At 39.7% G+C, this 27,280-nt stretch overlaps 1 protein-coding gene across 4 annotated transcripts; it reads left to right on the top strand.

Annotated features, from left to right (window-relative positions):
* Positions 1-352: 352 nt before the first annotated feature.
* On the top strand, positions 353-25,665 carry GABRD (gamma-aminobutyric acid type A receptor subunit delta). Of its 4 annotated transcripts, XM_052792168.1 has the most exons (10): positions 921-1,648; positions 3,902-4,020; positions 12,825-12,937; positions 13,523-13,590; positions 14,501-14,721; positions 15,543-15,625; positions 17,902-18,039; positions 18,951-19,106; positions 19,704-19,915; positions 21,201-25,665. In XM_052792168.1, exons 2-10 carry the CDS (start codon positions 3,965-3,967, stop codon positions 21,498-21,500), a joined length of 1,347 nt encoding a protein of 448 aa, XP_052648128.1. In that variant the 5' UTR covers positions 921-1,648; positions 3,902-3,964; the 3' UTR covers positions 21,501-25,665. The 4 variants fall into 4 exon arrangements, with proteins under 4 accessions (XP_052648126.1, XP_052648125.1, XP_052648128.1 ...); XM_052792166.1 differs by lacking the exons at positions 921-1,648; positions 3,902-4,020 and adding an exon at positions 353-500 and having other exon boundaries at positions 18,954-19,106; XM_052792165.1 differs by lacking the exons at positions 921-1,648; positions 3,902-4,020 and adding an exon at positions 353-500.
* Positions 25,666-27,280: the final 1,615 nt, after the last annotated feature.

Raw genomic sequence — 27,280 nt, 5'->3', positions numbered from 1 at the left:
AAGAAAGTACCCCCCCCATCATCCTTACACGTTTATGACATATGATCTTATATGTGTGTGTCTGTACGTTTGTGTCTGTATTGTGTACATCTGTACATCTCTTCTCCTCCTAGATCCCACGGGGCTGTTAGTCCCCTCACCCACCACCCCTTAGTTGCCGTTTGAAATATTGGTATTAGATAGTAATACAAAATTAAGCATACGAAAAGATAAATCGAACACTTTACCCCAGGTGCATCCTTTCATTTGATTAAGGTGTCTGCACATTCATTTTTGCTTTATGATATAATTTCTTTAAAATGTCTCCTTCAGAGTGTTTCCTTTGTGGGTTGGTTTTAAAATTGTCATCTAGATTGAACAGCACCAAAAAGCAGAGGAGGCGGCGGAGGAGAGAAGAAAAGAGCGAATATGGAGGAGAAAATCGAGTTTGACCTGCAAGTCAAGATGAAACCAAACTCCCGAAAAGCCTTCTGGCCGGGTTCCCTACTGACCCTCCTGCGGTGAGTCCCGTTCCTTTAGAGCGAGCAGAGGTCTCCGAGAGTTTGCAAGGCACAAAAGGTGGAAACGTGCACGGCGTTATTGAGCGCTAACGATGTCAGCCCCCGAGCAACCCTGGGATGGAGGACTGCAAACGCAGTTTCACAGCTCCGGGCTCGCCGAAGTAACCTGAAGCGTTTCACTTTAGAGAAGCCCCTTAGGAAGCTGAGAGCGACGAGGCAGAAGTTTGTAAAACCTTGGCCCTGCCTCTTTCGGGTTCGTACCGCCAGCCTGGGACAGCTTTTAAACAGCGAGGAGGTGGCACTTCCCCCCTATTCCTATTCCCTCTTCCCTTGGAAAGCTGCTCGAAGACGGGCTGCAGCTGCGCTCGCCCCAGACTTGTGCAGCCGGGATTTGCGCGGGGAGGAACGGAACGGAACGGGGGGGCGGGGGGAGGTGGCAGCGTGCTCCCAGCACCCAGCGGCACTCCGTTCCTGCCGTTCGCATGCCCTTTGCCGTGCCGAGCAAACCTCCTCTACGGCTGGATCGCCTTTGCCCTTAGCTCGGGCGGCAGCTCCTTCCTCCTCCTCCTCCTCCTCCTCTTCTCCTCCTCCTCCCTGGGATGATTTGCCCAGGACGGGTCTAGTATCTCCGGAGCGCTTCTACTTTGCTCCCACCCGCGCTCGGTGGGACTAAGCTATCGTTTGATGGGAGGTTATTTTCGGCAACCAGCCTTGCACCCGGGCGGACCGGCCGGAGGAAGAGCCGGGCGCTTCTGAAAGCGGCAGAGGAGGTTTGCCAAAGCAGGGCAGCGGAGCGGGGGGGGGGCTTGAACCGGCGGAGCCCAGCCGAGGTGCCATCCCACCGAGAAGGAGAGAGAGTTGCCCGGCTACCTGCTCCGTATTTCAGGCTGCCTGCATGGCTCCCGGGCACTGTAGAGATTGTGGGGGCTGTTGCTGCTGCTGAGCAACAATACATTGCTTTAAACTCATCCTCAACTTAGCCCGGCAAGCAAGGATGGCAACGCTACTGGAGATTTGGAGCTGCCAAGAGAGCCAGGGAACCTGGGTTTTGTGTGCCACTGTCTAATGTATGGGAGTAAAATGGAATTTCTTACCTGGGTTTTTCCTGCCTTGGTTCTACTGTGCACCCAACAGCACAGGTGTATCAGGTAAGAAGACGCCTTATGGTTCTTTCTTAGGCTGGCCTTAGACAGCCGTTCTTTCGGTGTGGCTGGGGTGAAAATGCCAGGTCTGCCTGTAGCTCCCACTCCCACTTTTGCCCAGGGATGCTCTCCATTTACGGGCTACCACTGCTTTGAGTGAGTGTTCAGTAGAAAAAGGGGTCCTGACTGAAGAGTTTCCTCAGTGTGCCCCATCCTTTTTTTTCTTCCTTTCCTAGCAGAGGATGCACTTCAGCCAGTTGAGCAGCAGTTTCTTGGGTTAATGAAGGGGTGTGTTTTTAACAGGATGCCTGTGGAAGCCTTTTCCTGGGGGCACTTACTCTAAATTGGGGGCAAACACTTTTTGTAATGGCACTGCACATCCCAGCGCAGCCTCATCCCCTTAAACAGCTCTGTAGGGGGCCTGCTTGAACATGAAACTCTTCCATAAAACCCAGCACAACCAGTGGGGTACTAACTGAACATCTTTGCTTAGGGCCTCCATAGGTACAATTAAAAATCCCAAAATACAGGCACTCCTTTCTAATGGGTTCATTAAGTGTTCTGAACTTGAGATAAGAGGAAGAGACTGGCAGAGATCTTAGAAAAAACGTTTGAAGAACGCCAACCATTTTTTAAAATAAGAAATTGTAAAGATATATGTTTGCAAGTCTCAGTCGCATTTATTCTGAAGGTGTTAGCTAGGCAACCAGCTATGTTCTCTATATATTCTCTACAGATCTGGAGGCTGCATGTGGAGAAGGCTTGCCATGATTATGCAATGAAAATAGAAGGGGGAGTAAAAAAGAACTTGCCGCATGTAAAAACATGCCTACATCATCCACAGCAGAGATGGCTGTGGTATTAAAGGGGTCTTCCTGCTTCTACTTTATAGACATTATTAATAGCTTCAGAGGAGTATAAGAGGCAAAGTGATAATTGTAGTAAGACATAACATTGCTGTTACAGTTTTTGGAATTAATTAGTGCAATCTGATTTTTTCACTGGGAAGGAAAAGGATCTTGCATTACAGGAAGTGTCAAGTCAACTGCTCTTATTCAGGACTGACATAATGATTTATCTTATGACCTTGAATCTGTTATCCAGGGTCAGATCCTGACACCCTCATGCTCTGAAGCAATCCAGTATTACAGTGAAGGCAGAGAAAATACTGCTTATAACCTAAGGGCATCAAGATCTTGCCCATAATTTCAATGATCCTGTTTCTCTGTCTGCTCTTGGGCTAGCATTAAGCATTTTAGTTGAAAAGTGGTGTTTGAGTATAAAAGAAAAAAAAGAATTATAAGGAAGAGTCAGCCTTCTCAGCCTCTGTCTTCAAGGTCTGTTTCTAGGCACAGCAACTGCCAAGATATGTGCAACCTATAATTTGTTGGATAAATTATTTTATATTTGGATTAATTACCTAGTTACTTGACTTTCTTCTCCCAGTTACACAATAGTGATGAGCTGTTTGTTAGAAATATATATATACGCATGGCAGAGAGTAAGGCAAGGCAAATTCTGGCTTGTGAAATTCCAACTGTTCAGTTTGTAGTGGTTTTCCAAATATGCTAAAGTGTAAGACATTCAATGGTCAAAGAAAGCTGCTCTGTTTAGTACAACAGTTTTCTGAAGATGCAGGATTTAGCATGGCTATGGCAGAACATGGTTTAATCTTATAAAAAGTGAGTAACCTTGCTTACACATGTACTTTCGATTAGTTAAAGAGAACGAAAACAGAATTTTGTCCTTGCATCAGTAAAATCACTCACACACAGATGACCTATGAAATAATTCCCCTTGTAAGGGCCCAAGAAGCACATTAACTTCCTTATTCTTCTTCCCTGGAGTTCTGTAATGTGATATTACATATAATTATTTTTGGTAAGAGATGCTTTTATGAAGAGCAGTATTTTATTAATACTGTGGTTTTATAACAATGGGCAAAACTGCCAATAGCTACATTTTATTGCTCTGATTTTGTTTTCTGAATGTAACGTGATCCATGGTTACAATGACAGAGGCCACCCAACACCACTAAGTTCTCTGCTTGGGAGTTCTATGGACCGTATATTGACAGGTGTAAGCAAAAACGTATTCAAAAAAGGAAGAACATTTCAGCAAGTTCTGAACTCACTGGTATGACATAAGACTTCCCAAAGGCAAAACTACCTATTAAAATAATGTTAAGGTTTGGCAGAGGAGGGAAGTGGGGAATACATGTAGCCTGCTTCCTCACAGCATTTTTGAATATCCTTTCAGGGTGCTTTAGAGGGCTGTATTTGAAGCAATTTCTCTGTCATGTGTGCTATTTGACTGAAGTGAATGAGCCAAATTCAACCTAAGTCAGCACATCCTACTTACGCCAGTGCTGTTTTCAGGTAAACACTTTTAAAAAGTAGTATTTTGTGGTCTGCTTGAGGCAGTGATTAGTGGCAAGAAATTTGGCATTCATATGATTGACAGCTCTTTGGGGCAAAGACTGTAGCTTCCATTATTTTATCAGAGTTTGATATGCTGTGGATGCTGCAATAATAAATGTGTCATAGTGAATGAGATCATCTGCTGAAAGACACTTAGTGAAATATTTCTTCATTTGCGCAGGGAAAGAGTATATTGATAGGAGTTTTGGGGTGTATGTCCGTACTTCTAATTCTTTACTGGAAGAGATTTTAATTCTCTAATTAAAAATAGGTGTATCTTTTATATTTAAGATTCTACTATGTTAAATGACTTTTATACATTTGCATAGAATTGTCCTTCTGTTGTGTGTCTCCCCCAGCCTTTTACTGCTATTCATAGAAACAGAGCAGCTTTAACACGTGAATATAAGCAAAGAATGGTCCATTTTCTGCAGCTTAAAACTCACAGAGAGAAAATAAGGGCTTTTATGTTCAAAAGGTTGCCATGAATTAAGCCTAATGCTTTTTCAATTACATTTCAAAATACGAAACATATTTACAGTGAGCTTCACTTAGAGTCAGGAATGGCAGATGGGAAGGATACACATACTGCTCTGGATAATCCTGGACTTTGACAGAAGCCAGATTGTTCACTGACCTTGCAGGATATTCCTTGTCTTTTTCCAAAGGAAAAGTTTTCTTGAGTGGCAGTGACATCTGGGACATTTGCCCCCAAAAGATTATCTCAAAGAAAATGAAATGTACTCCATCCCAGTCCTCAGTATCAGTCAAACCAGTATTTCCATCTACCAGCTTAAAAGATTGATATAACAACTATGTCATAGTCCTAAAAAGAATCAGGTTAGCAGATTTAAAGAAGAAACAGGAGATGCAAAAAGTGATTTTCCACATGTTACTGCTATACATGTTTGTCAAAAGGTTAGTGCACTCTCCCTCCAAGTGGGACTTAAAATCAGTATCTCATTGGCCACTGACTTAAAGATGCTGCTAAGCTTTTTGCACTGCTGCTAGAGCTTTTGGCACTGCTGTGCCAAAATAGTATTGCTAACGTTACCTCTTGTTCAGCTGCTGTAGTGCACTCATTCACACAGAACATATAGATTGCCTCTTTCCTTGGTGTAATTTAAATACTTGCCAGATTTTTTCTAGTAATAGTGATAAATTTCTAGCAACCGTTTTCAAGCAGTGTTCTGGAAGAGTGAAGACAGGCTAATACCTCACTTGCCTGACAAGATGCGCTGTCCAAGTTGATTGATGCTTCTCCTCAAGATCACTCCACATTAGTAGAATGCAATGGTCCTGCAGCAGCTCAGAGAAAGATGTCAGCTTGGACAGAAAGGATTTGGGGATATATGTACTTTTTAATCTAGAACTGATAGTACTTAGCTCTGAAAGAGATGTATTTCTTTGTCATTTGAGATTAATTGCTTGTAGTTGCTCTCCCTAACCTGCGTCAGGGACAGTTTTGTTAGGCAAAGAAGAACTTCATAGTTTTGCCAGGTTTATCAATGGTGATTTCCTCTCCCCTTTGTCTAGTGTGCAAGACAACTAACTATTCTTTTCATATTTTAAACAGCAGCAATTTGTTTTCTACTGCTGACGAGTTCTGTGGAAGTTCTCACAATGCTTGAACTCCACATATGGACAGATGCAAATATATTCTCCAGAATATCTGCTTGAAATGAGATGTGTACAGAGTCAGAGTGTGGATGGAAAACTATCTTCTTCAGCTTTAGATTTGGGAACAACTTCCAGAGTGATATTAGTACACATGACTATGTTGCTATTCAGTCAGCTAGGCACCCCACTCTGGCCTGGTGCAAAGTGAAGATAAGCTTTTTGATGAGCTGTTATGCTCTGTGTATTTTACAAATCAATAGCTTAATTTTACCAAGTCCTTTTCTTACTAAAACAAGCTTTACAGCAGCTTACGTCAAGAAGTGAACTTGCTGAATCAACTAATAGTAGTTTCCTTTCTTTTCATCTTTACTGCTTACACTATGAAAAGTTAATCCTTTCCAATGTGTCTTTTCTATGCTGGTCTTCCTTTTTCAGGTACAATAAATGAATAATATTTTAGGCCATATATAATCCCAACTACTTATCAAGGATGAATGAGATTCTCCAACTGTCCTTCATGTTAACTTAAGCACTGGATCCCATGTGCAAAAGTCTAGAGGAATGGCTCAAAGGAGTTATCACAAACTGGCCTGTAAAGTTCCATGAAAATAAAGGTCTGCTTTCCAAAGTCATCATTTTTGACTGAGGACTGCTATACTATCTGTTAATATTCACACTTTTGTCTTCATCAGATAAAAAAAGAAATGAAAGTTTTACAGGTAGAATAATGTTCTTGAGTTTGTTATTTCACCTCTCCCTTAATATTCTTGAGGGATAAAAAAAGAGTGGAACAGGAGATTTCTACTATGCTGGAGTACCTGGATGACTTTAGACCTAAAGAGCACAGATCAGACTGACACAAGCAGAGCTTGGACTCGTTTGCACCATGCTGAATCATACACCCAAGCGTACAGCCCCTGCTACATTAGTTCTTATGTCTGTATTATTTCCCTTGCTCCATCAGCCTCCATGTCAGTCTAACAAAATGTAATTTGAAGAACATTGCTGTTTAAAGTTATCAGTGGGTAGTTTAACGGTACAATAGAGGTTCACAGAATGGCTAAGGTTGGAAAGGACCTCTGGAGGTCATCTGATCCAACCCGCTGCTCAAGCAGGGCCACCCAGAGCCAGTTCATGGCCCAGGACCATGTTCAGACGGCATTTAAATATCGCCAAGGAGGGAGACCACAACCTCTCTCAGCAATCTGTCCCAGAGCTCGGTCATCCTCCAGTAAACAAGTGTTTGCTGATGTTCAAGCAGAACATCCTGTGTTTCAGTTTGTGCTCATTGCCTCTGGTCCTGTCGCTGGGCACCACTGCAAAGAGCCCGGCTCTGCCTTCTTTACACCCTCCCTTCCTGTATTGATATACGTTGATAAGATCCTCCCCAAGCCTTCTCTTCTCCAGGCTAAACAGTCCCAGCTCTCTCAGCTTTTCCTCATATGAGAGATGCTCTAGTCCCTTAATCATCAGCATGGAAACAGCCTAATATTAGCAAAAGCTTTTGGTAACTCAGTGATAACTGTTTGTAAATGAAACTGTAGGTTATTCTGATTCACATATTCTCTTTGAGTATCTAGGAGCCATTCTGTGAGCAGCATGCTAGTGTGTGAGAATGGCAGTAACTGAGTAAGAGTAATTTTGTTGCCTATTTCAAAGAAATTTAAAAATGAACCAGTAGTATAAACATCAACAAAGTAAATCTAGCCATAAAATTATTTCAGCAGTAATATTTTAATAACCCCCAGTGGTATTAAGTGCATATAGCTCCACTAACTTCAACACATTTGTTACACTGATGATCTGACCCTAAGGCTTTATTAATAATAGAAACAAGATTCTTTTTAATTGTGTCATGGATATTTAAGTAAAACTCCCTCTAGATTGTAATTTGCTTAAAACACATGGCAAGCTACAGCCCACAGTTTTTAACCCAACTTGCGTCATTTTAACTTCCTTTTAGCTCTATGGCTCTCCTTAATTCCATTAAAATAGAATATTGACACAGGATAACTGCTGCATACTGTAAATGCTTTTTCAAAAAAGATGAGGCTCCTGGCAGTTCTTATAGTGACATTACTTCTTTTATAGCAAGTGACTGATTATGTTAGTTATCTGGGGATGAGTTCTTGATGCACGCAAGTAGCAATACCTACTGTGAAAGGGGAGCAGCAGAATTCAGTTTTATTATTTTTCTCAGGTTGAGTACTCATAAATATACGTGGTGTTCTAATTTTACAACGACTTGTACCTAGCACTTTCATGCTATTGTATATGTAGGAAGCATAAGCTAGATTCTCCCATCCTCACAGATCAGGCACACAAGATAGGTCACTACTGTGTAGTCACCTTTTGACTTGAGTATTGTTTTCAAAACACTTTACAGAACTTGGCTGCAGTTTTAGCAACAGGAGTGGAAAAGCACTACCTTCTACTGAAAAGGCAAAGAGATTTTAGGCACATATAGTAATTCAGGTGTATTCTAGTTATTTACTCTAATTACATAAAGTCTTAAAGTACGATTCTTTACCTATAAAAGGAGCTCAGATATTTTACTGATTAGGAATACCATTACTTATCTATGGCTGAGCCGTAGAAGTTACAAATAAGTACATTTTTAAACATAGTCTCACATTTAAACATTTCAACACAGTCTCACATTCTCTAATCTGCCAAGGCCTGAACTTAAAAAATTATTTGTTTTCTGTATTAACTGATAGCCTTAGCATCTCCAGAAATAGGGTAGTGAATGTAAAAGAAAATAGATGAAAGAATTTCTGAACTTCAATGTTTGATAGTATTGCAGAAAAAAGCCTGACCTTAGCATCTGGATCTTGCCAAGTATTACGAAACTGTAATTTCATTGAAGTCAATACCGACAGTTAGATGACTGAAAGAGCAGCACATAGGAAACAGCAGTCTGATAGAAAGAAGTGTTTATATAGTTGATGAGACCCAATAAAGAAGGAAAAAACTCTGTCAACATCTGTTATAAATCTTCAAAGCCCTTGTCTAAATCAATTATGTTAAGATCCTTACTCAGAAGAGATACAGGAACCCGAGAAATACCTGAGAGAGTCATTTGAGACTAACATACAGCAGTGTGCTCATGGCAAGGAAACATTACAAATGCAATTTAATATATATACACAATTTTAAGATTTTGCCATGAACTAATGCAGTTTCAATTTGGAGCAGCATACTTATGCTTTAAGGTCACTTAAGCTTTGGCAACTCTGTCAGTGCAAGTTTTCTGTGTCTTTGCTGCTCAGAACTTACATTTATACATTGTAATCCCACAACTCCTTCCTTATATAATTGACTCCACACATGTGGGGCAAGAATTTTATGATCAGGGCAATCAAAGATTTTTCTTTCAGTCCCCTGTGAGAAGAAGAGTTGGTTATTGTAGGATACTCTGCTGCTGTGCTAGCAGTAACTGGATGTGCTGAGCTGAATGCCCAGATGGGCATATTTTGGAGAGAAAAAATGTGCTTTATGTGGGTCAATGTCTCATGGACACTCTAGGAAAGTTATGTAAGTACCAAGGTAGAATATGTTTATGGTATATTATTTTGCAGCCTTTCATCGCTGTTTAATGAGTTTCTTTTCCGTTCCTAGTGATATGTATCTCTCAAATGCCATATTTGTTGCTGGGCTTAGTGGAAGATGCTGAAACAGTGCTCAGACTGTTTTTATACAGTACTTGCATTCAGATACAGGCCCTGTCAAACCACTGGCAATTTTTCTCTTTGCAAATAGTTGTGGTAGACGTTGTCACAGTCTTTCATTTATCTATTCCTGTCATGTCAATCATAGTGCTGGCAAGAGGAATTACGTGAGCAGGCACAGATCTTCAGATGAAGTCTGCCAGCTCAGTTTAAACAGTTAATGAAGACAATACTATCTTGTCTTTGTTTATAAGAGATTATGGATATCCACATGACTGCTTGTACCAGGAGGGTTGAGGGGCTGGCATCTGCCGGGTGGTGGAAAATGGCAACAAGAAACTGTGCTAATGTCTTCAAGGAGCATCACTGGATCAGAAAGAAGCATATGCCTAGCACCTTAGAGATGGAGCTTTATTTCTGGGAGGGGGACTGTGGCATGCTGCACAAATCTGACAGCAACACATTACCTCCCAAACAAAACCTACTGCCTGTTTGGTGGCTCACTCAGGTCCCAAGAGTGACTACAAAAGGATGCCTGCATTATGGCATCCCACACTCCTGACAGTGTCCTGAGGACAGATGGCCAAACACCCACACTGCCTGATGCTGGCAAGTGCAAAACAGCACAAACAGGTGAGCTGGGGCCCTCCCAGCATGACGGAACCATCCCTATACGCCCAAAACTCTGGGGAACCCGTGGGAAGGTGGAGTGCGACAGAGACATTTCAGTGCTATGGATACCTACCTGTCGCAAAAAGGAGTGGTTTGGACCGCTTAAAGAATCACCTTCAAGGGTATTAGCAAAACTGATCCAATAGGAATTTATAAAAGTGTGACTTCACAGAATTCGATGGCAAGGTTCACTCTATTGCTTAATACATGGATGAAACGTACAAAGGAAAATTAAGTTAGAGTCAAAGTCAAATTATGTATACAGAGACCAAAGACGCAATAGGGTAAAAGAGAAACATACAAAGAAAAATCAAGTTATAGTTGATTTCTTGTGATTCGTACAGAGATCGGGAATGTAGAAGGGTAGGGGAGACCCTCCCATTGAGTCACGAGGTTCAGAGGAGACGCCCTTGCTTTCTAAACTCCTGTCGGAGTCTAGGTGCTGCTGAATCAACTCCTAGTCTCAGACTTGGTCAACGGTTTATATCTAAAGAGATTATAATAGCAGCCTGAGATTCATTCACCGTTGAATAAAGTTCACAACAGTAATTTTAGATTTTGAAAAGCAATATTTGTAATCAGGTTTTATCTAAGAGCTGATTCACCCTTTCCAATAGTTAAGATGATTATTCTCACTCACAAGTTTATCAACTCAGATTCCTAGTTTTTCTCCTGTCTTCCTCTCAAAGGCCAATGATGAATTCAACACCTCATTTTCCAAATTCAAAGCTGCATATTCTACATCAGAAATTTATTTGGGAGCAAGGACTTCCTTAGCTTCTTGCTGACAGGAAACCTTGCTAAACAGGCTCCTAAACCCACACAAATGCATAGCTTGACACTGCTGAGGCCTAAGAAGTTTGGTCGCGTTCAATGAGAACTCTCACGGCAAGATTAATAAATAGTACAGTTTATTAAAGCAACAGAAGTGCAGATTCTTTTGGATTGCTGGTGATAAATACAATGTCTGCAAAGCACGTGCAAGTACCAACAATATGAATAATACAGCCAACTACAAATGCGTTCAATTGTGGAATAACTCTATAGAGATTTCTAAGTTTCCCGGGGAAGCACTCGGTGTAACCGAGGGCTTGAATCTCGCCCAATAGGCATCAGCCTGTTGACTGATCCCAGGAGTCAGCGACGTCCTCCTGACTTGTCTGCAATGGTATCTTCCCCAGCATTCCTCCTCTCTTAAGCCATTTTATACTATTTTCTTGTTTTTAGGGGGAGCTTGAGTGACTCTAGTCATACATACCTTTATTATGATTGGTATAAAATCTCCTCGCTTTAATTTTAAAGGTATAAGCTAGAGAAATTCAGAGCGCATGCTCAGTGAGGGGTGGTCGTACCTTGAAGGAGGGTAGCCTTTGGGATGGGGGTGTGTTTTGGTATTATAATGATATTATAATGAGCAAAGTTCACCCAGAGGACATGATTTTGACAGAAAATGAATAACTGCTGTTTCAGAGCTGGCTCGGGCTAACAATTATGCAGTTTATCAGTTCCATAGTATCATCCAGTTCCCATCCCTATGGTGGTATCACAGAGCCTGGCCGCGGTGTCTCCACTCCGCTCCACCCTCTGTGTTGTTCCTCGTAGAGTTAGCATACCAAGCTCCCCTGGTGTTGCTAACATCTAACGTTGCAGGTTATGTTGCTTAGGGAATTATTATGGAGCAGATTCCTTGCATATCCACTGCATTCCACCCTGGAGATTTACCTTCCCTTAAGGGGTGGACATATCAATAAGTCACCTCCAGCAATTACATCTACCTCACTTGCCGCTCAAGACCGTGGACAAGAATGGCCCCAAATGCAGGACCATAGTCAGAACTCTTGCCCCTACATTTCTAGGATTGTGGACCACACCACAGGTTCCAGGACAATGGCCAAATCCTTCAGGCTCACCACTATGGGCAGTATCTCACACTGCAGAACCATCAGCCCCTCCTGAGGTTTCTGGAGGCTCCTGAGATGCCTGGACTGTAGGCAACCACCTCTTTGGCTCAGAATGAAGGAGAACCACCGGGGCATTACAGACAGCCCCTCCTGAGTTCCAGCACCACAGCCCGCTCCCGCCGAGGTTCGGGTGCGGCCCACGGGGAGTTCTGTGCCAGGCTGGGGCCGTGGGGATGCCCCCTGTAGTGCTTCCGTGCTTTCAGCTGTTCACTTTTAAAGCAAGATCTCCTTTTTGACCATACCTTTGCAGTTTTCAGGTGTTTGTACACCTTGTATTAGCATTGCTTTTCATATTTCTGAGGCTCAAGGGTACTTTTCACAGTATCGAAGATGTTAAATCCAAATTCCAGCTGTGTAATTTTTACTGTTTTCGCGTCACATTTGACAATATAGCAGCCTTCTTGATCTCAGCTGTTCCATTGTGGTACTAGGAGCTGTCACAGCTGCTGTGCCCTGCTACCCAGATAGCTGCATTTCAGGATCCACAGATGCATTTTATGCAGTATACAAAGTATCTTGTTTTCCCTGGTGCCTTCTTTACATTTCTAAATCTTTTTTTCCCTACTTATTTTTTTTTTAAAGAAAAAACTTTAAAAGGGTATGTGCTTGTATTTCAGAAAGAGGCCATAGTCTTGCCTGAAATATGTTGTGATTGAAACCGAAATATCTGAAATGCTTTTCCTATCTATATACAGTATTTTTCCACTAAATTACCAATATAGCTGATTATACCGTAGGTGGTCTCTGGTGTAAAAGAAGTCAATGTCTTCCATTTTCTGTTATTCTTCTGTTTGTAAACATGGCCAAGTTTTAAAAGATACTTATTCTCTTTACCTAGAGCTATGAATGACATCGGAGATTACATAGGTTCCAACATCGAAATATCCTGGTTACCCAACCTGGATGATTTAATGAAAGGGTATGCACGTAATTTCAGGCCTGGGATTGGAGGTGAGACTTTGAGAATGATGACTCTTTTGTTTCTTACAATTCTTCTACCCTCTGATGTTTATGTAAACTTCATTCTCTACATGATTAAAAGGTTGTGATTATCTGTTAGTTGTATACTGGAAATAATAACAATCAACAATTGCTTGATTTTGAAAAAAGACAGACTGTACAACCAAATTAGCAATGCAGTCTTCTTGCTGATACAATTCTTATGTCACTGATATCCAAGTAGAAGGAATTTTGGATTACATTAAATGGCAATAATTTCTGCATTTGCTTCAAGTCATGCTGTCTTAAACCTGATAATGTGGTTTCCAGAAAGGATTCCATAATTTTCAGTAGTTGTGATTATATCTCATATCTTTTATCACTGAAGCGAGGTGTTCTGTTGGAAATTGAGGATGCAATCTGTAAAAGATTTAAACCTCTTGCTTTACGGTAGATTTTACTTGGAAAGTGTACTTTATCACGGAAAAACACTTTTATGAATTCACTCTGTATGAAAGAATTAACAGTCTTGGGTCATTGATATTTTTATAGGTACTATGATGATGTAAATCACCCCATTCAAACATTTTTTCTCAGGTCCTCCTGTTAATGTTGCTCTTGCAATTGAAGTAGCCAGCATTGACCACATCTCAGAAGTGAACATGGTACGTTATCAGTTAAACCTACCAAGTTGTGAATGTATGTTGCAAGGACAGGAAGTGTAGAAAACTAACTAAATAGAGAGACAGCTGATCCCCAACATGTTTGGAGTGGAGAAATTACCACAAGAAGATATTGCAAAGAACAAACATTGTATTTTAAGACACAGGCAGAGTCTCTTTCGGCAGACATTGGCAATTACAAGAATCTAGCCATGTATAAGTCACTGAGATTTCTTACTAGAGTTAGCAAGGTTGTAGTAAGACTCACTACTTGTGCAGCACTCACTAACAGAAAGCCTAATTTTAAGTATTAACACCAACTTCTGCTCAAATTCCTTTTCACCACAGATACTTCTGAAAAGAAGCTAAGGGAATGATTGGTTGTGAGATGCTCCTCTTTTTTGTTTAAAGACCTTCTAATAAAGCACTGGAGTATAACAACTTACAAGTCACATAAACAAGCATAGGCATGGATTAACTGCATTTCTGAACACAGTAGATTTAAATTTAAAAGCAAAAGTTTGACTTTCCCTCCATCCTTTCCCTTCATTACAGATGCATAACTTTACCTGATTTTTTAGTTTTGCTTTAAAAAACCTTCAAAAACAAAAGTTGTACTTATAGAGATACATAAACTGATTTCTTCATTAAGACATGCAAATCTTGCAACATGTTATATATAACACTGACATTGATCACTTTTTGATATCTTGGGTTTATCCATGGTAGGAGCATATGACAGAAATTAAAAACCTTGGGCAGCTCTTTGGTTCACTGAGTATAAAAATACTTATTTGCACTGGACGCAGTTAATACATTTCTAGGCTAATACAATGATTTTTGACCAAGTCCCAAGACGTTATCATTGTGTTTGTTTAGCATCACTTTTTAATTGGGATTTCTCTTGTCATAGGAATATACCATGACGGTATTTTTGCACCAGAGCTGGCGAGATGACCGTCTGTCTTACAACCACACCAATGAAACTTTGGGCTTAGACAGCCGGTTTGTGGACAAGCTCTGGTTGCCAGATACTTTCATAGTAAATGCCAAGTCTGCCTGGTTCCATGATGTGACTGTGGAAAACAAACTTATCAGGCTCCAGCCAGATGGAGTCATTTTATACAGCATCAGGTGAGTGAGAAAGAGTGCAAGTGTACTCCATCATGTATTAACTTTTTGAACAGACTATAAACTAATCACTCAGTTTTCCTAGGGTGAGTTCCTAAAATAATTATTAATTTAAAACGGAAGAAAGTACTGGTGACTCCTACCAGAGATTCCTTTGCTTTACAACGATTACACTGCCAGGAAGGTATCTTTGGCAAGACTAACACATTTTCCACTGCATAATCACTGATTGCTTTCAGAATGTCCTTAACGGGAGATAAGCACCTCATAACTATTTGGTCACCAGGCAAGGAGATGCTGAATACAGAGCAAAGATTCCATTCTCCACTCTCTCACTATTTTCCAAGGGAACTATGAGCCTGATTTAGGCTCAACTTCCCCATCTTTCAAACAGAGAAAGTAGTATTTCCTCACTTTGGAAGAGTGTTCTGGCTAGAACTCAGTAACTATATTTAAAGTTAATTGTGTAATGTTCTAAAAAATTATGAGCGTGCACCTTTGAAACTGTAAGTCCAGTCACCCTTAAGGTAATAGTAGTGATCTTGGGGACAGCAGAAGGGAGTAGATTTGACTCAGAAAAGTCCTTTTTATCATCAGAAGTAGCTAAAGTGTCCTCTGACATTAGACAAGTCATTTGACCTTTCAATTTCACCCCACCTTTGGATTTACCACAGACTTAGTACTAAGGCAATAGCCATAAGGATTTTGAAAACAGTTTCCTGTATTAGTATTAAGGTTTCAAAGTTTTCCATTTAGTCTTTTGAGTTCTGAGGAAAAGGCTCTATCTGAATGCAACTAACTGGTGTTCACATTGCTTGGAACAGGATTACCTCAACAGTGGCCTGTGACATGGACCTTTCCAAGTATCCAATGGATGAGCAAGAATGCATGTTGGATTTGGAGAGCTGTAAGGGCTGAGTACAGCATTTCATGTAATCTGTATTTTGTTTAAAGTCTGCATATGTGGTACTTAACTTGCTGGAGTTTGCTGAAATGATTCTGCTTTAGTCAATGAAATATAAGGATTTAGAAATGAAGGGCACAAACCTGAATCTGTTCATTCTCCGTGTTGGGCATTAAACTATGGACTTTTCAATACCAGTTCAGCTCTGATCCAATTCAAAACTATAGGATTTAATTCAGTGAAGATGAACAACCTACAGTCCTGCTGACAGATGTCTGGAACTTTGTGCTTGATGTAAAACCTAGTGGAATTGTAACAATCACTAGCATTACTGAGGTTTGCATCAAATCCAGTGAGAATAAGTAGAGAAGCCCACAGGCAAAATTTGATGTGCTATTTTTTCTTTATAAGAAAACAGGAAAAAGAAAGAATTCCCTGCTTTTAATGAGTGGCATTGTGACTAACCCTTACATAGCTGTTTATCTTGCCTAGGCATTCCTGTATCTGTTACACAGAAATCCGTCAGAATAATGGATGGATTGGCTTAAATTCATTTGTACTCACAAAGGAGGGTGAAGAATGAATTTATATTTTGTCCAACCTGTATTTTATCTATGATCAGCATGTAATTCCCATGAGCATTAATACTTTTGAATGAAATTCACCACTGACACAAGCAGGGGCCACCCGATCAATGGTAATGAATCTGGCCTTTTGTGGTTTTTATATCAAGGAGTCTACAGGTCCTGAGGGTTCCAGAGATTTGTGAATAGCAATTTCTGAGCAGATCCACTGGCCTATTGATGCAAGTTTCTCTTTTTCTTCTATAGCACTGACTTTGTTTTCTAGGCAATTAACCACAATACCATTTTATCCCGTCAAAAATAGCAATCTACAGTTTTACTTATGTAATCACCAAATGCAGAGGCAGCAGACAGTGAACCAGCAATCAGTTCTCTCTCCCAGCAAGTTCTGCAGGGAGTTTTGGTGGTGGTTGAATTTTTTAATTGAATTTGAGGGTTTTGATTTCAGTGAAACAAACATGTAGAAATAAAGCCTCTTTAAACAAATGGTTTAGTGGCAAGTTGTCCGTTAACAGCAAAACTAGCAAAGATCAATTTCCTATGGATCTGCGTATTACATAAATTCCCTCATACATATCCCCCGCCTTCTCTCATGTCCCTGGTGCCTTGCACCTCTCCCTAGCAGTTATCTTCCAGCTGCCACCCATGCCAAACTGCAGTCACTAATAGGCTGTTACACGTGGTGATTGTCAAGCTAGCTGGTGCATCTCACAATGGACATAGGTCTCAGTTATACTGCTGTTCTCTAACTGGATGCACAAATTTGATTTTCTGTTCTCTACACACCACTTCTTACAAAACTTTCAAGAATCTTGCATCTTTGAAACCTTTACCTTTTTGTCATTTTGGTTTGAAAATATTGAGGAAGTTCAAAAGCTGTTAGGAGGAGAACTGACAGAAAAACACTGCATAGGCAGTTTGCACAGGCTTCGTTTTCTTATTAAACTACTTTAAGCCTGGGGGGGGCCCTAACAGTTGTTTCCACGAGTGGGGATTCGTATGAACAAATCAGCTGTATACTTTACCTTCATGCAGTGTCCATTTGTAAAAGCACTGTAGGGCTTGCAAGGGGAGATACAGAGCCGACCGGACGCATACCTTTTGAGGTCAGTGGGGGAATCCCTGAGAAAGGAAAGTTACTCCAACACTGCCTGACTGGTACAGAGTACCTGTCTCATAAAATCAATGTACGAACTTGGAGATAGACTTGCAGTACAGAATTACACTCTGATCTGTCTTCAGTAGGTTAGCTATAGATAGATTAGATTTGGTAGACATTTTCTTTTACAGTCAGAAATTTCTGTGACTCTGAAATCCAAGCACAGTGCAGGGGTAAGTTGGCTAGTTTGAGAGCTACAGTAACAGTTACTCTACTTAAGTGAGTATGCAAATGAGCTTTTTGAGAGATAATTTGGATATTTCTCATGACACTGAAGTGCATTGTGCCATACCACATATTGCTAGTCAGTGTGAATCAGCTTGGGTTATTCTCCCTGTAGGAAAGCTACCCCAGTGTGACACTGGCAACAGTGATGTTGCCAGGACAGTGAATTATCCAGACGGAATCACAGCATGTTTGCGATGGGACCGATGAAAATCAGCGTAGCAGAGGAATTAGAGGACTTGCACTATGAGTCCTCTAAAGTTCTTAATTTCTTCCTCAAACGTTGTGTTTATTCAGCTTTCTTTTGGCAGATGGCTACTCTTCAGAGGACATCGTCTACCACTGGTCAGAAAACCAGGAGGAAATCCATGGGCTGGATAAGCTGCAGCTTGCTCAATTCACAATTACCAATTATCAGTTCACAACAGAAATGATGAACTTCAAATCTGGTAACAGGATCTGTCTTCAGTTCAGGGACAGTATCAGACTTCTTCCTGCCTAGGGAAACCTCCTATATCTATAATAGAAAATCCCTCTTCTTAAGTAACTGATTTAAGAACACGTCAGGTTTCTGATAAGAGTTTTCCTTAGCTTACACTTGCAAAAAATGCCAACCTTTGCTGAGCCTTCAGGCAGCCACTGTAGCATATTTTGTCCTTTAGCTCTGTATGTTTGACAAAATACTCCATGGAGCAGCCAGTCAGCACTCGATAAAAAACACTTGAGGTATAGCTCACATTTTCTTGACCTAATTTACAATTTTGGATGAAGAAAAATTTCCATTCGCCCTGATGTTATGAGGCTTATGACGTACAGTCAGATCATGCTAATTCTATCCAGTAGAAGTCAGTGGTGTGTATGCGTATCATTGGGTTTATTGCAATGTTTGTAAAAGATTGGAGTCATTTCTTTCCTGCTGATTTTTCATCCTCTTTCATGTATTCAGATTCTCATTTATGCTGCACATCTCCTCTAAGCTCTTTTTTGAGTTTGAAATTAACTTGGCCTTTTAAAAAATCTAAATTTAGTATCTGGAGGACTTTCTACAGCAGATGATAAGACAGTACACATTTTGAAGCAATACTGTTATTTGAGAAGACTCATGATTTTATTTTCAGATCTGGCATTGATATGACCTGAGACAAATCATTTGACCTATTCTTAGCTGATGAGAACTGCAGTACCTCGTGCAGGGTTTATGAAGACTAACTGAACAACATTCAAAAAAGCTTTTTATGATCCTTGTCCAAAAGATGTTTAAGAATGTAGATCTCTCTCATTATAGGAAATGTTATTTTGAATATCAGTTTAACTGTAATTCACACACTCAGAATCTTTCTTTGTCTGCTCTTTTTTCCAGCAGGTCAGTTTCCCAGGCTCAGTCTCCACTTCCACCTTCGGCGAAATCGAGGAGTTTACATCATTCAGTCTTATGTTCCTTCTATCTTACTAGTGGCCATGTCATGGGTATCCTTCTGGATCAGTCAGTCAGCTGTGCCTGCCAGGGTGTCATTAGGTAAAACAGATAGTTTGGGGAACTAACAGGGAAAGGCATGCTGAAGTTGTAGTTATGCTCTCTAATAATGCTCATTTTCCATGAAGGTGCATTTGTGAATACTATGTTTACATTTGCAGAGGAGATGGTCCTTGAAAAAACTTCCCTCATGTTTTAATTTGTGTCATGCTATCAGAGCAGCTGCCTCAGTAAAGAACAGAAAAAAAACACCTAAAGACGGTTAAAAGTAATAGTGAACGAGGCAGATGTATGAAAGAATTGATTTGAAGGAAGTGGGACAGTGACAAAAAAATGTTCCTAGAGCTTGTGGATCCGTTTGCCTAAGTGAGGGTTGCAAGTCCAGATGGAAAAGTTTTTGAGGGTTAAGTTGTCTGGTTTTGTTTGTCCTGATCTAGAACAAAACCAAGGATAACATGTTCAAAGCTGCCTTAGTCATACAAATGCAGTTTTTTACAAGCTCCCCTGTTTTGAAAATCAGAAGCCACGATATTAAGGGGCTTCTACTGTGAAAATATTCCTCGGCTTCAGATTAGTAAATACACTTATTATAGTGTGTACTGTGAAACCTAAAGTAAAATTTCTCACACTACACTGCAGGTATAACTACTGTTCTTACTATGACTACACTGATGGTCAGTGCCCGATCTTCGCTTCCACGAGCATCTGCCATCAAGGCGCTTGATGTTTACTTCTGGATTTGCTATGTGTTTGTCTTCGCTGCACTGGTAGAATATGCATTTGCACATTTCAATGCTGACTACATGAAAAAGCAAAAGAACAAGATAAAGGCAAGAAGGCAGAGTGGAGAGGTCAGTAAGCATAATACTGTGAGTAACTTTGCAAAAGCAATCACCCTGCATCATGACCTTTTTCTACTATGGAAGCAAATTCTTCTACCCCTTTTGAAAAAAAAAAAAAAATTCCTGGTTAATTCTTTTGTCACCTTAATATGACAAGCAACCAAACGCAATTGCTAATTTCCCCTTGAATATGGTTAGCACTAAAGACAACATATTCTTACATGGTTTGTTGCTGTATTTAAGATAGGAAATGGAGGATAAGAGAGAACGAGTAAGAAGAGAGGGAAGGCATGTCTTGAAGCATGTCTTGAGCCAGATTTGTACATCTTGCCCTTTGAGAATATATTTAGACTCTTTGATATTTGTCCAGTCCTCAATGTAAGGTACGCTAACCCTGAGTTGCTCCTGTAGGGTCAGGGCAAAGTTATTATGTCGGTATTACATAAGATGGGGAAGAAAGGCCTTTTCTCAGAAGGTATTCTTTAGTAGCTGCTTCTGCTAAGACTCTTTTAGCTCTGCTACAGCATAATAAAATGCTGTTAGCAAAACAAAAACTAGGCCTGTAGTCTTCAATGTTGTCCCCTGGAGATTACATTTTTTTACACCCAAGCTGCATAATGTAAATACAGATATAATTAGCATGGATATAAATTATGTAGCAATGAAGCCCAGTGAAACTGAACAAAGGAGTCCATAAGTGGAATTTATTCCAGGAACTCCAGATGCACTTTGCTGCTTTCTTCATGTCCATACATGCATGTTAGTGGTGAAGCAGAGTGAATTGATTAAGAAACTTTTTTCTTTTTTTACAATTCACAATTTGTAGTCCAGGCCTACATATTTTTGAACTCTCTGGCACCTTGGGTATTATTTATGATTATTATTACTTCATTTTATTAAGCTGTAGCGGATATGACTGATCCATATTCATTTTCTGTCCCACCTCCACATTCTCTCAGCTTTGACAAGAGCCTGAGAACTGCCTATTGGCTTTGGCCACACAATGGGATAACTGTCTCCTTGAAGTCAGTCAGTTATTTCCAGGCAGGAGGGCTAAACCTGCTTGTCTCAATGGTGCCTCGGTCATTCAGAGCATGTAAAATTATACCCAGAATTTAGACGTGGTAGCACAGGGTCTTTCAGCGGTCCTTCTGCCAAAGCAAGTGATGAATACCATTCAGCACTTACGGATCTCTTAAGTATTTCACCATGTCAGTATCATGGCTAGCTTGGATGAAGTACACTACCTTTGCCCTATAAATTGCTGTTATAGGTTCTCCTCTTTCCTTTGCAGATAAACGTGAAGAATGCCATTGTTCTGTTTTCCCTTTCCATAGCTGGTGTGAACCAGGAACTGGCCATTTCCCATAGGCAGCACCGAATTCCCAGAAGCCTGCCTGGATCATATGGCACAATAGAAATAGAAACTGGAGAGACAAAACTGCAGCAAGTAATGAAACTGGATAAAAAGAGTGGTCTGAAGTCCCTCTTTAAGCCCATTGATGCTGATACCATTGATATATATGCCAGAGCCGTGTTCCCAGCAGCCTTTGCAGCAGTCAATGTTATATACTGGGTTGCATACACAATGTAAAAAAAAAAAAAAAAAATTCATGTGAAGAGCTACAAATTGAACAATACCTACGGACTAAAAGGCCCTTGCTGAAACTGTATTGATCCATCTCTTCTCAAAACATTTCCCAATGAGCTCGAGACGTTTCTAAAGTCAAGAAAGTCCTGCTATCAATTCCTACTAAAAGCAGCAATTTATTACTGATTTGACACAGTAGTAACTGTACTCTGCCAAACAATCCCAGCTCCTTATTTCCTGTATTACCATGAGATAATTTTTCATATGTACATATTTGCAGCAAAAGGTTAAGTCTTAAATTACCATGTTTTTCCTCCACTTTAAGGGTTGATCAGTAATGAAGATTTGGCTTTTCACACTCAGATCATTTCCTTTTTTGTAATGGAAGAGCTAATTCCTCACTTCCACATGAGTGATTTTCTGCATCTGGCCTTCTGTGGGATGGTCTAGGTTTAATAGTAGTGGTAAAGTTGGAGTTTTTAATCATAAAAATCTCATGGACAAAGTAAAAGGGAATAGAGAGGAGTGGAGGCTTTTTCTTATATTATTATTTGTCTTGGATAAAATATTGAAAACATTTCAATGCTCTTAGTCATAGCATGAAATAAAATATACTACATAAAATTCTACTGAATTGTTAATAATGACTGTATTACATTTAAGATCTAAGCTAATGAAAGTTTAAACACTTAAACACAGTAATGTTTATTAGTTTAACAGGCCCCAAAATAGATAAAAGTGATTTAGAAACACAGGGAAAGCTCAGGCTTCCTATGTTGGATTGGGGAAAATTTTAAAAGTGCTTGATAATGAAGGAACTCAGACTTCATTTTCAGGAAGGACTTTAGAATTTGTTCTTTTAATTTTCAGTGACAGTCTACCATGTGTGCCTCTGAAAATATCCTTTTTGCATCTGTCCCTAAATAGCTGAGTAAAGTTAAAAAATGTGATAACTGGCTTTAAGTTACTCATTTGCTTTGGATATTTTTGCCGTTTTATTCAGAGGCTGACCTAATATGTTAGGCCTCTTCACTTCCGTTATTTGACAATGAAATTTGTGGGTACTCATACACACTCCTTAATTCAGGACTAGATCCTCTCACCCAAATAATGCAAAATAACACTTTGTTCTGTAAATAATTCCAGTGAACTCAGCAAACGAATGCAGTATTCACAACAAACACAAGTTTCACAATTAATCTCTAAAAACCTCCACAGTAAATATATTGGGATACGGATTAGGACAACTGAAATATTGTTAGTGTAGGAAACCAATGTAAGATACTTCAAAAGGGAATTTTTTTTTGGAGAATTTTGTTGCCTTGAAAGTGAGAGATTGTTTTAAATATAGAGACCGACACAAAAGAAAATATGAAATGAGAGAAGGAGGGAAAGAAGGAAGCAAAGCAAGTGGCTGAAAGCTATGATGGAAGGGAGCATGCGGAGGTACGAGATTAAACAAGCCAAAATATGTAGATAAGAGAAGAGCTGCACTGGGCTTTGAAGATGGGGATCTTGAACATAGTGGCTCATGATTAATAGTCGCAGTTGCCATAAGGATGAAACAAGCATTTGATCACAGTGGAGTATGCGCACATTCCTCCTGCATTACTTATCTGTGATGTATGGTTTGATTTCATATGACTAGCACTGAAAGATAGAGCATTTTAACACACATTTATAACTTAAAATAAGATTTGTTGAATATCACTGAAGTAAGAGAATGCTTTGAAGAAAAAATAATGATCCTGAACTGAGCTATAATAGAAAATACACTCCCATCGTAAGTCAGGCTTAGGTTCACCTCAATCTTTAGTTTCTGTTATAATGGAAGAACTGTCTGCCAACAGTGTGCTGGAAAGCGCAAACTGACTTCAAGCTATAATTGTTCCACAAAGTTATCACCAGTCTAGCCTTGGACTGAGACACCAGGATTCTGCTCCAAGATCTTGCCACTGACTTGTTGGGGAATCTTAGTTAAATCATTTCACTGCATCATCTGCAAAATTGATATAATGATACTGATTTCTTTCCTGTATCTTTGAGGTTTACAGAAGAAAAACCCTTCAGGAGAGACAGAAACTTATGCTCCAACTAGGTAAGTGCATCCAACTAGTACTTATGTGGTGCTATTTACCATAGTTCTGAGACTCTCACATACTGAATTAAAGCAAAGTATCACTCAACTTTCACCTTATCCAGAAAGGTAATGAAATTCTGCATCTCCTTCAATATATGCAGGTAATCAGGCTTCTCTTTCTCCTCCTGCTTCTCCCGTTTCCATTTTATTTTTCTTGGTGTTCGTTCCTGATGTTGATGAAATGCTACAATACATAAATACACCACTTTTTTTGAAGTGCATTTTTGGTCATAATCACTTTCTCCCCAAGGAAGTTCAACCCCTCCTGCTCTCTTCTGAATCATTCTTACTGTTTTATATAATGATTAAGTGCAGAGTGGAATACAAACAGCAGAAGCAAGACTTTACAATGCCTTTTCCTTACTAAGTTGTTTTTCCACGATCGTGGGTCAGGGCCTTGACATATCTTAAGTCCCCTTTCTACCTCTCCTTTCAGCTTAAAACTGAGCTTTTTCAGTTTACACCTGACCTAAATCTTGTCTGGTCTCACAAGTTTAAATGTAACTCTTGGATGATGCACTTTCATAGGCAAGGCAAGATGGTAGGCAAGTCTGAAATTTTCTGCTCAGCACTTTGAACAGTATCACCACAACAGTACTACACCCTTTAGAAAGGCCACAGTGCCTTATTCTTCTCTGTTATGCTTGCATAAATCAGAAATAATCTTTGGTTTAAAATCAGTAGATTAACTACTGCTGTGAAAGCAGAGTCTAACCTTTTGGTATGCCGCTGGTTTCTCTAGCTATTGGTTTATTACACTGCCTGTCAGGGTCAGCTGCTAAGAGTGAAATTATTGACTAAATCCAGTTGAAGAAATACTTGCAGCAAGTTCCTGTGAAGTGTAAATCATAAGAAAATAATCCATGATTTTGGAATTAAAGTTATTAAAGAGCAGAGAACAAAGCATTGACCTAGTCCCTCTAGTGTGCAGTGGCTGGTTATTTAGAGTAATTAGCAAGAAGGCGGCTGCATATATTACAAAGGCAATGTCTAATCTAATTACTTCAGCAGTAATAGTTTGTAATTGTGCACCTGACATAACTCCTTACACTGAAGCCAACTGAGTAATCACATGGGGTTATTGGACAAAATTAGTTGCTTCTCCATCTGGGAGAGTCATAGGCTGCATGCCCTGCTGATTTCTTCAAAAGATATATTCAATCAATTTTTTCTGTAGTTTGACTGCAGATCTTCAAGGTGCACAGCTCGGTTGTGACTGATCAAAGTAAAAGGTGGCAGCGATCTTTTCCTCAAAAAAACCCCAAAGCCAGAATGCTAGACTATCACAATGTTGTAGACAGAAGCATAAATAAAGGAGGGGAAAAAAAAAAATCTCAAAACATCGCAGGCAGTCAGAAGTGTGCACTGTGAGCATACATATGGCAATTGTGTCCATTCCAGGAACAAGGTGACTCAGAGGGGAGAACAGGTGTTTCAGCTACTGTTACTGCACTTGCATGAGTAGCACAAGACAAAACACCTCCATCACGAAGAGTGGGATTTTCTTAAATCTGTTTCCAGAGCCAGAAATAGAAAAGTCAGATGCCATTCAAACTCTTTTAAGGAGAAACTTCAGTACAGGAGTATGGTGTAATGATTGGAATTTTGCATAAATTTGAATCTTCTGCACTTTTGCGTGTGCTATACATTTTTTTTTTCATTTAAAATCATCATACTTAAAAATCATCAGACATTAATGCTTTAGATGTATTAACATCTAAAGACAATGCCCTGCTCAACATTTCATGATGGCCTTAATAAACAGAAATAAACTAAATTCGATGTCAATTGAATGCTAACGTTGGATGGGTTGTACTAGTGTAAAGGAGGGGGGGGCGCACAAGGAAAGAAAGTATGTGACAGATCAGAAGGCACTTTTTCTGTGCTGTACCTGAAAGCATTTGTATTCCTTTCAGCAATTTGGATTACTGTTCTATGGACTGGAATGTCTGTGAGAAAAAGAGTGGGATATGTGTTAATGTAATCATTCTAAATGTGAAGTGTTAATAAAATGTAGATATACAGAAATTGGAGCTTCTATAAATGGACAAAATAGACATTCTAACTATTGAACTGGAAGATAAAATGCATTAGAAGGAAACTCAAAATAACCTCAGAGATTTCATTCCATAATGAAATCCTGGCTATTCAGTGCCCAAGGGCTTGTAAAACTCTGCTTTGGTCTTGACAACAGAAGAGAAAGTACCATTCTGTATTCATGAGTGCTTTCTGTGGGGCACTTATGCAGACTACTGTATTTATGTTAAAAAATAGCTGTTGCTGCCTCAAGAGGTTGAAAAGAATCAGAAAGCACAAGATGAAGAAGAGCAAGACACTGCATGATTTGTTTGAAAGTAATGCTGGCAGTGACAGCACTATTAAGAGGTTAATATACAGAAATGTCTGTCCTGTTTCTGGGTAAAAATGAAAGCATTTATCCAAGTTAAAGTAAAAGCTCTCACATCAGTTCTTAACCAGTTTGCTAATCCAATAGATAATGTAGCGAAACCAATTTAACTCAATGAGGCTTCTACTGTTGGTACAACAAAACCCTTAAAATGATTGCTCTGATTGTAAATACTCAGAGTCATTAACCTAAGAAAGCACTTCACATTAGGAGGAAAACAGCACCCCTGCATATTTGTCCATGAAGCAGAATAGATAACAAAAAGCTTATTGAAAGTCTCTGAGAATATTTTCATTTAAAAAAAAATCTGAAGCAACTCCCTCATGCCCTCTTTATTACAGCAGCTTAAAACACTTTCAATGGTTGAAAGCTTGTTCGATGTTATAATAATACTGCGTGCAATATATGTTACAAACATATATAGCTAATTCTTCTTATTGAAAACTGAATAAAAATTTGGCAATGAACATGTCTATTTGGATGGATTTGGTAGCTGAAATGAGACAGGCACGTCTATTTCTGCCTTTATAGCTTGCGTGTTAAATGAAATGAATTTGAGGATCTAAGCCCATCGTTACATAATGCATTAGGGATCTGTTCTCTCCTTATACCAGCTTTATGTCATGGCTATTCCTTTTACTAAGTCCTGCACAGTAAAAACAAATCTGAGAAGACAGTCAAGCCCAGGCTGTCAGAAAATATAGTACCAACAGAACTAATCAGATGTTATTGGGAGTTCACTGTTCCGCAAGAAGATTGGTCCAAAAAAAGAAATCTAAATATGCCTCATTTCTGAGATATCTGAAACCTCTTTAGATCATTCTAGATTTAGGACCAACCAATACATACGACTAGTTCCAACATAGGACTAATTCCACTGAACGGAAGATCCCTCTGGCCCACCGTCCAAGCTCCACCTTTTGGTATAAAGTCTGTCAAGGAGTTCCTGAGTATGTGCATCTTTTACTGAGATCAGTAATGCTCACCACTCAGAAGCATTGCTCTTTCTGTTCTCAACTGGGGCAAAGACAGACAATATTATAAACCAAAGAAAAGTGCTTTTATACTTGTACATCTCATCTACACAAAAGAAGTTGTACTGATTTAACCAAATTAGTTTCACAAGCTCCTTTTGTCAGTACTGCCATTTCAGCTCGCACAAAAAAGAGCACCCAAGCTAATGGTAGAACTTCCTTGTGTAGACAATGCCTATGAAATTTCCATGAGGGGATTTAC

This window comes from Harpia harpyja, chromosome 7 (genome assembly GCF_026419915.1).
Source record: "Harpia harpyja isolate bHarHar1 chromosome 7, bHarHar1 primary haplotype, whole genome shotgun sequence".
NCBI lineage: Eukaryota > Metazoa > Chordata > Aves > Accipitriformes > Accipitridae > Harpia > Harpia harpyja.
Note: the sequence above shows the minus strand (reverse complement) of the source record. Positions and strands in the feature narration are given on the sequence as shown.